We start from the raw sequence: 13,023 nt of genomic DNA, 5'->3' as shown, positions 1-13,023 counted from the left end.
TCCCATGGAGGGAGGTATGCTGCTAAGTCTGAGTATAAGCAAAGCCAGAGTGAATACTAAAAGTCCAGGCCCTGTGCCTGACCTATACAGACATCCCTCCTGGACCACTGTCAGAAGTGAATTCCCCCGCAGGGTACGCCGCCCCTCCTCTTATCTGTGTGGCACGCTGCGTCGCCCCTTCCATGTTGGCGCTTCCTGACACTGCCCTACAGGGCCTCGTGTGACCATGTATGGTCACCGCCAAAGCACTGCCACGCCTCATGGCTCTCCACATGAGCTCATGTGATACCTTATGAGTCTACATAACTTCGACCAATACCAAACCAACACCATTCCTATGGCGTCTCCTTTATACTCTGAATATTTTCTTGAAAACTTATTCGTTCTGGTTGCTCTTCTGTGGCCGTTCAGGTGTAGCATTTTTTAAATGTGCGACATAGTGGAATGTGGGGTCTGTGACATCTGAATTTGACTAGTCAATGTATGTTAATCTATAATCTTTTTGAATGAAGCTGTGTAAACAATTTTTTTTATAAAATAAAAATGACGTAATGAAAGCTAACCAATTTTCACATAAGCACTAAGAACATCCCTTATGTATCTCCCAGTTTCAAAAATACTCACTAACATATTTGTTTTGAAATGCTTAATAAATAGCTCAAGCAAACTAGCATATGAGTCGCCAGTTGGTAATTAACAATGTTATTGCCACGATTACTGCCACAGAAAATGCATTACGTACAAGTATATTGCCTAGAGCGAAAAGTTCTGTTTCACAAGCAGATGATCGAAACCGTGCTCTGATTTCCGAGATTTGCTAACGAAACTTAGCCATTACGGTACTTTGTATGTTTCGCAAATAGTACTTCTGTTATTTAGATACTGTTTTAGTCATAGTCGCCTCCGCGTTTTCTTTTTCTTTTGCATTGGATTTCAATAACCGCTGCTAAGAATGGGACGCGCTGCACACTGCTTGAACAATAAGACAATGAGTTGCGCATGCCTACAGTACACTTAGTTTTACGCATGCGCCTAGTTTCCCATGCGTCTGCGCAGACGACTCCACGGGGCTGTGGTACGGACGTAACTACACGAGAAAGCGTGAGTTGAATGTATCTGTATTGATCGTATCAGCATGTAAAGACGACGGGCAGTATCATGCATTTTACTTCAGCCGTTTATCTTTATCATGTGATTATTATTTGTCCAGTTGTGTGCATTTCTCTTTGGTAGGCATTTGGTTTATCTTTGTAACATCTTTGGCGCAATTGATCTTTGCATGGCAAGTAGTGCGCATCACTGTATCAGTGTGTTTACGTGCGCCGTGCGGTGTAAACAGTTGGTTGTTGTGGTAGGAAATGCGTTGAAATTTGTTGTACAAAATGTCAAAGATTTTTGAACGATTTGAGACATTGAGATGTATGGTTCGAGTATGTGATAAAAGGTTTGCGTCATCAGATACTAAATCGGGACACCCAAAAAGAGTTCCGTGGCAGAAAAAGGAAGGTGAATGGAGAAGTAAATTGACAGCATTTGCACCGGATGAGGGGAAGGCTATAGGCCCAGACATCATAAATTTCTTTCGTGGCCCTCTTTCATTCAAGCAGTGGTTCGCCAATGTTAAAGAAGGTCACGCAGATCACCTCCAGCGTTTTATTCCAGAGAGACACGATATACTAGGATGTGATTTAGCCACATCACATTTCATCGTGCATAGAGGCGGTTCTGTAAAATTCTGTGACCATTCGGAGTGGATTAAGAAAGATGAAAACGACGAGTATGATTTGCCTAACAAGTATGTACCTAGTATGTATTTGGAAGCAGTTGACGCTTCCAACACGGAACTGAGATATGAAGGTCTCCGAAATTTTGTGAACCTTAAACGATTGAAGTGTCTTAATTTAAGTAATTGTGCACACATTGATGATTGGTGCCTCGACAAAATAAGTGGCGAATTAAGGACGCTGGAATATTTGGACATCAGCGACTGTAAACAAGTAACCTATCGTGGCTTATCTGCCTTTTACCGGTTTGAAAATTTGAAACGTTTGAAAGTTAATAATATTGCTTCGTCGAGAGAATTTGAGTTCATGTGCCTTATGTTGGAAGACATATTTCCTAATTTGGTTATCGACGGAGTCAAATACATTGATGTTACGTCTCCATAAACTTTACAATGAGGAAATCGACGTGTAGTTAATTAATACTTAAGTTTGTAATTTATTCACATTTTTTTAATTTTTGCTAACTACCCTTTCGGTATCGTGGAGTTGGATTTTGTGCAGAAAGCAACTGACAGCGACAGTCTGCAATCCTGGTGCGCCTAAGCAGCACACGCGAATTTCTAGGAAAGTACTTGGGTATTGGAAGTTGTAGGACGTCGAATACAGTCGTAGTGTTCCAGTAAAACGTAAGATATTTAGTCCACTGCTCATACGAGACAGTGAAAAAAATAAAGAAAATGGGACTGCCCTCACATGAGGATACCAGGTACATATGTACATCAAAACATAAATGAATGTGTGTTAGACTTACACAGTTGTAGATTGCACTGGTATAGTAGTAAAATTGCAGTTGTGGACAGTGGTGAGCTTCCGTATTTTTGCAAATGTTCTGTTTTTTTGTTTGTGTTATTAAAGCATTGCACAGAGGGGAAAAAAATCTTTGTTTCAGCGGCAAACTGTGGAGAAGACGAAGGAGACGGCCTGATTTATCCCATGAGCTGGATGACTCACATCAACAAGCCACTTGGGTAGCTTCTTACAGAGGTAATTACACCTTCAACAATTTTATGCCATGTTTTTGCATGGCTACATCTCCGTCTTTACTCTGCAATCCACCATTAGATGCATGCAGAGGCTATGTTCCATTGTACCAGTTTTAGAGTTTCTTCCTGTTCCATTCACATATGGAGTGTGGGAAGAATGATTGTTTGAATGCCTCTGTGCATGCAGTAATTATCCTAATCCTATCCTCACAATCCCTGTGTGAGCAATACATAGGGGGTTGTAGTATAAGAGTAATCATTTTACCCTTTCAGACCTGATTTTTTATTTACTTGTAAAAAAAAATGTCTGAGATCATTTTTACATTCCGGTGAGTCCCCTGACAACATTTTTCTAAGAAAAAAATTTCGTATGATCCCTACTTTTCTAGATATTTAATGTACACAAATGTGTGCATCAGTCTCGAGCTTCATGTCATACATTAAGGAGGTTAATAGTACGGATCAGTTAAGCCACTCTTTATTTCACTTTAAAACTGAGGGAACAATAAAAATAATTCCGTATTACATTCTTGTTTAAACAGCAATCGTCAACACCTGATTTTAAGGTTTAGTATGAAACTGCAAAAGACAATTTCTGTCCTTTTGGTGACACAAATGTACTATACATTTTCTGCACTGAATTCTTGAACACCCTGTACACTTTGGAAATTTGCAGCGACTTGGAGCTCCTACATCATGCAAAGGCAAATGGTCAATGGAATCAAACTGTATCTCTGTAGCTGGTCATAATTCTCCTCTTTTTCTTGGTATGAATCTCATGTCTGAAGCCAGTCCTTCATCATACAGATGCCCCCTCTTCTTTCCAGTCACTTTCTTTTGGCACAGTATCAATCCATCTGCTACCCTGATACGAAAGGAAAGAAGGTCCATTTGCTTATTCTTTGGGATAGACAGGTTGTCTGCATTTCGTCTGTATTCCAACCAACTTTGCACGATGGCAAAGTCAGCAGCGTGAAAAATCATATGCAAAGGCCATTTTCGAGATCTGATGAAAACTCTGTAGTAGCTTATCAATTGATCAAATAGATCCACACCACCCATTGCATGATTATATCTTCTCACTATTTCAGGTCTTTCTACTTTCACACATTTATGGTGCTTTTTGTCCCAAAGCTCAACTTCATCCACTGAGCCTTTGCCAACAAAGTTTGAACACAATACAACTGGCCTATTGTCTAACCACTTACACATGGTAATGTCATCAGCACTAGTGATTTCTTCACAGCAACCTCTGGTTTGTTTCATTATTGTTCTATCATCTGAAAAAGGCAAGTTCTTTCCAAATCTGTTTTGACAGACAGTACCTGCTGCATAGATGCCTTGAGATTTCAGAACTTGAAACATGATAAGATGAAAAGAAGTTGTCAAAGTATAATTTATGACCTTTACCTTTTGAGAGTGGAACAGAAAAGCCTAAAACAACAGCAGGGCCTAATCCAAATTTTTTACAGCTTGTGGTATTTAGTTCAGTTGTAGCACATTGATACAAAAGGAAATCGTGCACTATTCCACTCTTGCCACACAACATGAAGACTTTGATTACCCATGGACTTGGTTTCCCCTTGACATACTGCTTTGCAGAAAACTTCCCAGTGAAAGGAATAATTCCTTCGTCCACACAAACATTCTCTTCTATAGAAAATTCACTGTAGTGTTTTCGAATGGCTGTGTAAACTGGCCTGACTTTGTAAAATTTATCTTTATTTTCAGGTGGCTTCTCCAGATTGTTCACCAAGTGTAAATTTGTTTGTAATTCTAAAAATCTGTCTCGTGACATGTTTTCCCAAAACACATTTACCTCAGGCTTGTATCTCATTACATTAGTAATCTGCCAGTCAGTATATGCAAACCAAATAGCACCTCTAATTCTTGAGTTGTTGTCTGTTTGAATGAGGATTTGCCTTGTTGTAATGCATAAATATTAGTATGTGCTGCCATGCTAGTGAACAAATCATCTGGTATATATCTTTTGAAGTATTGTATTGGAGAACACAAGACAGATTCTTCAAAATTTGGAGCTTTGTATGTTTCTGCCATGGTACTTAGAGGCTTGCGTTTCCATTTTATGGATTCTTTAGGTGTCACCATTATGTTGTCACACAGGTTATTCAATTCTGGGTTGTTTTCATTGCATAAAAAGTTCATTTCAGCGTCCACCAAGTCTCCGTCATCTTCATCTTCAGATATGGTGTTTCTACTCACATCATTCACACCCACTTTATCTGCTCCAACACGTTTCACTATTAGTGGAGCTTGCCTTTCAATAAGTGGTACACTGTCATCCTCATCTCCTCTCAAACTAATGTCAGAAACGTCACCATTTTCGTGATTCTTGAGTTTCTCCCGGCGTATTTGATAATCAAAATATCCACGGGTGTGCTGCCGGTCTATAGTGTCCAACGGGCACTATAGACCGCCAGCACACCCGTGGATATTTTGATTGTCACCATTTTCAATTATGTCCATAATCAAGTCCCAATCTTTCTCCACAGAAAGATATTCCTTTTCCATATTTGTAAGTCAAAAGCCAGAAATATAAAATAAAATCATGTGTACTGGTCATTATTCTCCTCCTTGCTGCTGGTACTGAAATTACTGAAAAAAATACCACACATAACCACCATTGCCATGCAAATACATCTGAGGCAAATTTTAGGTTACGTTTCCTATTTTACACCATTAAGGACCTGTTGTACACAAATGTGTACATTAAATTTGCCTGATACATAACACAAATATGAACTGAATGAAATTGCTGAAAATTCCACTGAAAGAAAGTCTAATGTTTCCAAAAGAAGGAAACCACACAAAAAAATTCATTAACAAAACCCACAGTGTGACTGTTACAGCAATAAAGTCAACGAGCAATGGCTTCCCACAGAGACACAGCACCAGACAGTATATTTTACTACGTAGTTCACTGACTGCTTACGAGAGCATGGCTAAAATAAACCTACACAAGTGTGCACAGTGAGTTTTGATGCACCTGACATTTCTTGTCAGCGAAATATTAGTGAACAAACTTTATGTACACAATTGTGACCACCAGGTCTGAAAGGGTTAAAGCCGGTTCTTGAAAGTTTGTTAATAAACTATTTCAGAATAGTTTGTCTGTCTTCAAGAGTCTGCCAGTTCAGTACCTTCAGTATCTCTGTGACACTCCCCCACAGATTAAGCAAATCTGTGATCATTTTTGCTGCTGTTCTCTGTAGTAAGTTCAACATCATCTGTTAGTCCTATGTGGTATGGGTCCCACACTCTTGAGCAGTGTTCTAGAACTAGCTGCACAAGTAATTTGTAAGCAATCTCTTTTGTGGACTGCTTGCACTTCCCCAGTGTTCTACCAATAAACCAAAGTCTACCACCTACTTTACTCAAGATTCAGTGTGATAGTGGGCTCCCAGCCACCTGAAATCTTGGTTGTGGTGACAGGGTGATCTGTGGTATAGCCTGAGGTCTAGAACAGATTGGAAGGAGATAACTCGAGAGATAGTTGACAAGTACCAGATGGTCAAGCGAGCCTCCACCGCTGGCATAAATCAAAATGCTAACAAAACACTCTCTCTCTCTCTCTCTCTCTCTCTCTCTCTCTCTCTCTCTCTCTGTGTGTGTGTGTGTGTGTGTGTGTGTGTGTGTGTGTGTGTGTGTGTGTGTACACCATTTGATTGACTGAAAAATTGCAGGACATTTGATTGACTGGAAAAGAATATGGGCTGACTGTTGGCAGCTGTGTAACATGGCATAAGAATAGTGGTCTTCTAATTAGGAGAGACCTGACTCTGATCCACCATGAGAGATAGCAGTTTTCTTCACAGGGCTGCAGACACACGTTCCTGGTTTTACAACCTTGACTAGCCTGCTGAATCATCTGATCTTAATTGCATAGAAAATTTCTGGTTGAGCAAGCAGTGAAGGAAACAAACGAAAAATTTGGAGTAGGAATTTAAGTCCAGGGAAAAGAAATAAAAGCCTTGAGGTTTGCCGATGACATATTGTGGTTCTGTTAGAGTCGGCAAAGGACTTGGAAAAGCAGTTGAACAGAATGGACATTGTCGTGAAAGGAGGATATAAGATGAACACCAACAAAAGCAGAACAAAGGTAATGAAATGTAGTTGAATCAAATCAGGTGATACTGAGGGAATTAGATTAGCAATTTAGACACTTGCAGTAGTGGATGAGTTTTGCTATTTGGAGGGCAAAATAACTGATGATGGTGAAAATAGAGAGGTTATAAAATGTACACTGGCGATGGCAAGAAAACCGTTTCTAAAGAAGAGAAACTTGTCAACATCGAGTATAGATTTAAGTGTCAGGAAGTCCTTACTAAAAGTATTTGTATGGAATGTAGCCATGTATGGAAGTGAAACATGGATGATAAACAGTTTAGACAAGAAGAGAATAGAAGCTTTTGAGATTAGATGGGTCAATCACATAACTGATGATGAGGTACTGAATAGAATTGAGGATAAGAGAAATTTGTGGTGCAACCTGAATAGAAGAAGGGATCAGTTAGTAGGACACATTCTGAGGCATCAAGGGATCACCAATTTAGTACTGGAGGGAAGTGTTGGGGGTAAAAATTGTAGAGGGGGTAAGGGCCTTAATGGCCAAAAGCTTTAATTGTGTGAATCTTTTTATTGTGCCTATCGCAACTCAGCATCTCCGCTATATGGTGAGTAGCTACTTTCCTTCTCTGGTATTGTTACATTCCATCCTGGATTTTCCACTGTTTGATTTTTGCCTGACAGCATTCATAATGTGTTTCATAGTACAAATTGATGATGAAATTCCTTGAATGCACCTGGTGCACAGAGATTTGACTTAATTAATGAAAACTTACGTGATTGAATGTTGGGTACTTCATCTAGCTACATCTTCTGTGGCGTAGAAAGGAGCTATCAGGGAGATGCAATCTTACATTATGTTAAAAACAATTGTGTTTTCAAAGGGCCATTTCATTTCACAGTGTTATATAATTGTGTACTCATCCCCATTTCAGTCTAAAATAGATCCAGTAAAAATATAGTTAAGATCATGTCATATATTTTCAAATGTATGTTTTCTTACTGGGCTGGAATTGTTGATAGTCAATTTCACCTGAGGGTAAAATTATTGTGCAGATGTTCCAGATATTCAAAATTATTTCAACTCATAGCTACAAGATTAAAAGTTGAAAACAACATATAAATCAAGACGCCGTTTTTTTTTTTTAAGTGCTTAACCCCCCCCCCCCCCCCCCACACACACACACACAGAATATTTAGCATCACTGGAAGTTGTTTAAATGGCATTGTACTTAATTTGATTCTTAGTATTAGCCACCAGCACTTTTGGAAAATAAAAACCTGCTAAGGTAAGCAGTATAAAATTTTAAGTGTTCGGTAGATACCAGTGAATGAGATTCTATTTGATCAGAATTGTTTTCTCAGATTTGATGGAACTTGTGAATTGCTTCAAATTTAAGAAATGGATTGCACTGAGGCAACAAAGGACAAGGTCCCATTTAGAGGCATTAATTTGAATAAGTCATTCATGATGAAATTATTGAAAATGGGTTGTAGTCTTATCACAAAATGTCTTACACTACTTGCTATTCTGAAACAAATAAATAAGAAAAATACACCGTTTGTGGCAGATAATAGTTTACATATGCCCCTTCTCAAGTACCTTCATTGCAAACGTTGTTAACAAATGCTGAATTTTTAATTGCCTTATCCTCCAGCAGTTTGCTGACACTGTTACTCTTGTCATAAATAGCATGAATATTTAGTAATGGTGTGCCTGTTTTCCAATAGTTGGTATATTAGTTTTAAAGTTTGGAATTTATCCAAGCAGTCACAATTAAAAGAGTGTTAGTTTAATCACGTTGGCTCTCTTCAGTGCTAATCTCATCTTTTGCTACTGAAATTAGCACAATATAGATGGTGCTGAGTTTGCTTTTGATTTGTCTGTTGACATGGTAGAAGAAGAAAATGAAGTCAGTATGGAAGACCTAGGAGATCCAATATTAGAATTCAGAAGAGCTCTGGAAGACTTGAGGTCCAATAGGGCATTCCATCAGGATTTGTAAAATGATTGGTGGACGTTGCAACCGAACAACTATTCAAACTATTGAGTAGAATTTATGAGACTGGCGACACACCATCAGACTTTCAGAAAGATATCATCCCCACAATTTCGAAGATACCAACAGCAAATAAGTACGAGAACTATCACACAATCAGCTGTTCATGTATCCTACATGCTGACAGAAACAATGTGCATAAGAATGGAAAAGAAAATTGAGGATCTGTCGGATCACCATCAGTTTGGCTTTAAGAAAGATAAAGACACCAGAGAGGCAGTTCTGGTATTGCACATGGTAATGGAAGCAAGGCTGAAGGAAAATAAAGATGTGCTCTTAGGATTTGTCTACCTAGAAAAAGTATTCGCCAGTGTAAAATAATGTAAAATTTTCAAGATTCTGAATAGAGTAAGAGGCTGATAATATGAGGCCTGTACAAAAAATTACGGAATTTTGTCCACAAAATACACTTTTCTACACTGGTCTCCTTCGAAATACTCTCCTCCACAATTGATACACCACTCCCAAGGCCACTTCCACTTCTGGAAGCAGTCTTGGTGTGCCTGGTGCTGTATCGTGCAAAGTGCCGTCTGCGAATTTTCTTTTATCTCGTCTATTGTTGCAAATCTTCAGCCATTCAGTGGGATTTTCAACTTTGGAAATAAAAAAAGTCCACGGGGGCCAGGTCTGGAGAGCATAGTGGATGACACAGCAATTTCATTTTCTGTGCAATAGTCACGCACCAATACGGATGAATGTGTGGGTGCATTATCGCGATGCAAGAGCCATGAATTGTCTCGCCACATTTCACCCAGTTTCTGCCTATGGCATGAATTCATGGTGAACTAATCCTTCAAAGACAAAGAAAACTATCAGCATGGCTTTGACATTTGACCTAACCTGATGAGCCTTTTTTGGTCTTGGAGAACCTTTCCCTACCCATTGTGAAGATTGAACCTTGGCCTCAACATCATAACTGTAGAGCCACATCTCATCAGTTATGATTCTTTTAAGGAACATCTCATTCTCATTAGCGCGATCCAAAAGGTCTTCACAGATTTCGAGAGGCAGGTCTTCCTGGTCTTGGCTGTGGGGTGAACGTGGCGGCAACACGATGCACTCCTAGATGCTGTGTCAGGATTTCACGACATGATCCAACTCAAATGTTACATTCTTCTGCACTCTCTCAGGCAGTCAGTCTTCGATTGGCATGCACAGTTTTGTTGACATTTCTGACAATAATGTCGTCAATAGACACTGAAGTGCATCCTGAACGAGGGTCATCTTTAACTTCCGTCCAGCCATCTTAAATTGTGTGAACCATTCGTAACACCAAGCACTCATCACTGCAGGCTTTCTGCATCATTTGGTGTGTCTCTGTAAAGGTTTTCTTGAGTTTCGCCCAAAATTTAAAGCAGTTGGACAGACTTTGTACGATACAAGAGGGAACAATAAGATAGGAAGAAGAAAAAAGTGCTCGAATTAAAAAGTGTTTAAGACAGGCATGCAGTCTACTGTTCAGTCTATACACCAAAGAGGCACTGACAAATAAGAAGGATGGTTCAAGAATGGGATTAAAATTTAGGGTGAAAGGATATTAGTGTTAAGATTTGCTGATGACATTGCTATCCTCAGTGAAAGTGAAGAAGAGTCACAGGACCTGTCGAATGGAATGAAGAATCTAATGAGTACAGAATAAGAATTGAAAGTAAACCAAAGAAAATGAGAAAAGCACTCAGAAGTAGTAGAACTGAGAATAGCAAGAAACCCAACATCAAAATTGGTGACCACGAAGTTCAGGAATTCTGCTACCTCAAAAGGAATGAACATAAAAGCGGACTAGCGAAGGCAAATAGGGCACTCTTGGTCAGTTGAAGTCTATTGGTATGAAACATAGACCTTAATTTGAGAAAGAAATTTCTCAGAATGTACAGGTATGTTTGGTGCACAGCATTGTATGGTAGGGAAATGTGGACTGTGGGAAAACTGGAACATAAGAGAATCAAAGCATTTGAGTTGTGGTTCTAATGAAGAGTGTGGAAAATTAGGAGGGCTGTTAAGATAAGTAATGAAGAGGTTCGCCGCAGAATCGGGGAAGAAAGGAACATATGGAAAATACTAACAAGAAGAAGGGACAGTGTGATAGGACGTGTATTAAGACATCAGGGTATAACCTCCATTGCACTAGTGGATGTTGTAGAGAGTAAAAACAGTAGGGGGAGACAGAATGAAATACATTAAACAAATAATTGAGGATATAAAGTGCAAGTGTTGAATTCGTGGTGGGCTGCATCGAACCAGTCAGAAGGCTGAAAGACTTGGGACTCAAAATGAAAAGGAGGAAATTCATTATTTTTATTTTACTTTGTGTTGGAGTGGATATCAAAATTAAATTTAGTAATTGATAGTAACAATTTGCTAATTTTAAACATTAATTTATTATTTTGAGTTTTTAAAAATTGGCATTCTGATTTTAAGTTTTCAGTCCATTAAGCAACGGTGAGTCGAGACCGTCACCAGTTCTCTCTCCGAGTTCCTCATTCCCACTGCACCCGGCGCCTTGCATGGGTCTCTTCTTGCCGGCAGGATCGCTGCCAGGACCAGGTGCTCCTGCAGCGCCAGCTGCTGGCGGCGCACCGTCACCGCCATCGTATGAAGAATCTCTTAAGCACAAGGTGATACTCAGTAGCTATCCCCTGACTGTGGTGTTACCACCAGCAGGGACTCCAGGGTCTGTGGGAGCTGCCCTGGCTCCTATACCGGCAGTTCCGACTCCTGCACCCAGCCCCGGCACTCCCGGTGACTGACATGTGACTCTGTACTGCAGTGGCTTTCTGCCTCTGTGTTTGTATAGTGCCTTTCAAAGCAGCACTCCAGGTGTCATAAAGCCAGTTCCCTGAGAAAGGCAGTGTGCCATTTGTTGTGGAGTCATGTTGTTGGAGTGAGTCAATACTTCAGTTTTGTGGGTATTATACTTCTTAAATTCCTATACAAATATGTATTTCGCAAGCAGCATTTTTTCACAGCTGCAAGAAATCACAAAGCTTATGACGTCAGCAGCTGTTAGGACTGAGTAATGACAAGGCACTAATTATTTGAAATCGAGATTCATTACACTGTAAAAATATTATTCTGTCTTGTATAGGGGCATTTCCATATTCTTTCTTACACAATATGATGTAAGGACTGAAACGTAACTGTAGTTATAAGAGCACTGAAATTACAGATTAAGTTGTCAAAATGTATAGACCATATGAGCTATAAAAGAAAAGACTGTATTGAAGCAGAAACTGTGAACAGGGTGTACAGCAACATAAAACTTTATAATAAAATAAATTGAAGATTTTGCATTTTTCTTGTGTGCTAATTATTGCCAATCATTTGCATTTTAATAAAAGCCATATGTTTGCAATGGTGTGTTTGTTTACCATACAACAGTATCTTTGTTTCAACATCAGCAGTTTTTAAGTCTATTTACAGTATTTTACTTTTTTACACAAGACTGGAAAATTCTGAGCGGAATACAAATAATGGAATGAGTACAGGTAATTACTTGCCATACAGCTGAAGTGCCAAAAGGCACTAAAAGATTGAAATTGTAGCAAAGTGTTTATGTGATGTCGTCCCTCACAACTAACTAGTGTGTCCATGTGTGCTTGTTAAAGAGACAAGTTTCAGCTCTGTTTATATTGCTATCGGAAACTTAATGCCTCCCTTATACTATGAGTGCCTACCTTTACTCCTTCCATCTTGAAGCTATGCATTATAACATTCACATGACTATTGTTCTCTTGCCTTTCATCTGCTGCATATCACACAGTTTCTTTGTTAGGATTCCCCCCCCCCCCCCCCAGTAGATTATGAATGTAATCGACACACAAAAAACAGTTATCCATACAAAAATGCCACCATATTTGTTGCTAATTTGTAGATGAATTCACTTTCCTGCTTCTTTCTGTTGAGTGAAACAAACTGAGGTTCATGACAGAAGTATGTTGTAACATATATTTTGTTGTCTATGCAGTGCACAGAACAGCAGATATGTTGAGGAGTGAAGTCTTAAGGGAGGATTTATTTATTGCTTTTTTTAATATAAAATTAATAATGAACTTTTTAATGTGGATGACAAGCCCTGAATAATTGCAAGCCTGCTACTGCGTAAATATGAAT

The 13,023-nt window shown here is 39.2% G+C and overlaps 1 protein-coding gene across 3 annotated transcripts in view; it reads left to right on the top strand.

Annotated features, from left to right (window-relative positions):
- The window catches only part of LOC126259842 (uncharacterized), a 595,122-nt gene extending 582,919 nt beyond the window's left edge, over positions 1–12,203 (top strand). Inside the window, exons 1-3 of one of the 3 annotated variants that reach the window (XR_007546567.1) lie at positions 1,209–2,586; positions 2,674–2,768; positions 11,332–11,373. Coding sequence is in view for 1 of the 3 variants with exons in the window: in XM_049956899.1 (XP_049812856.1) it covers positions 2,674–2,768; positions 11,332–11,660 (424 nt within the window). In the remaining 2 variants the exon portion in view is untranslated. Of the gene's footprint in view, positions 1–1,208; positions 2,587–2,673; positions 2,769–11,331 lie in introns of those variants that run through there. The other 2 variants (XR_007546566.1, XM_049956899.1) reach the window with 2 other exon arrangements.
- Positions 12,204–13,023: the final 820 nt, after the last annotated feature.

The sequence above is a fragment of the Schistocerca nitens genome, chromosome 5 (genome assembly GCF_023898315.1).
Source record: "Schistocerca nitens isolate TAMUIC-IGC-003100 chromosome 5, iqSchNite1.1, whole genome shotgun sequence".
Taxonomy (NCBI): Eukaryota; Metazoa; Arthropoda; class Insecta; order Orthoptera; family Acrididae; genus Schistocerca; species Schistocerca nitens.
The sequence above is the reverse complement of the archived record's forward strand: the minus strand, read 5'-3'. Positions and strand labels throughout refer to the sequence as shown.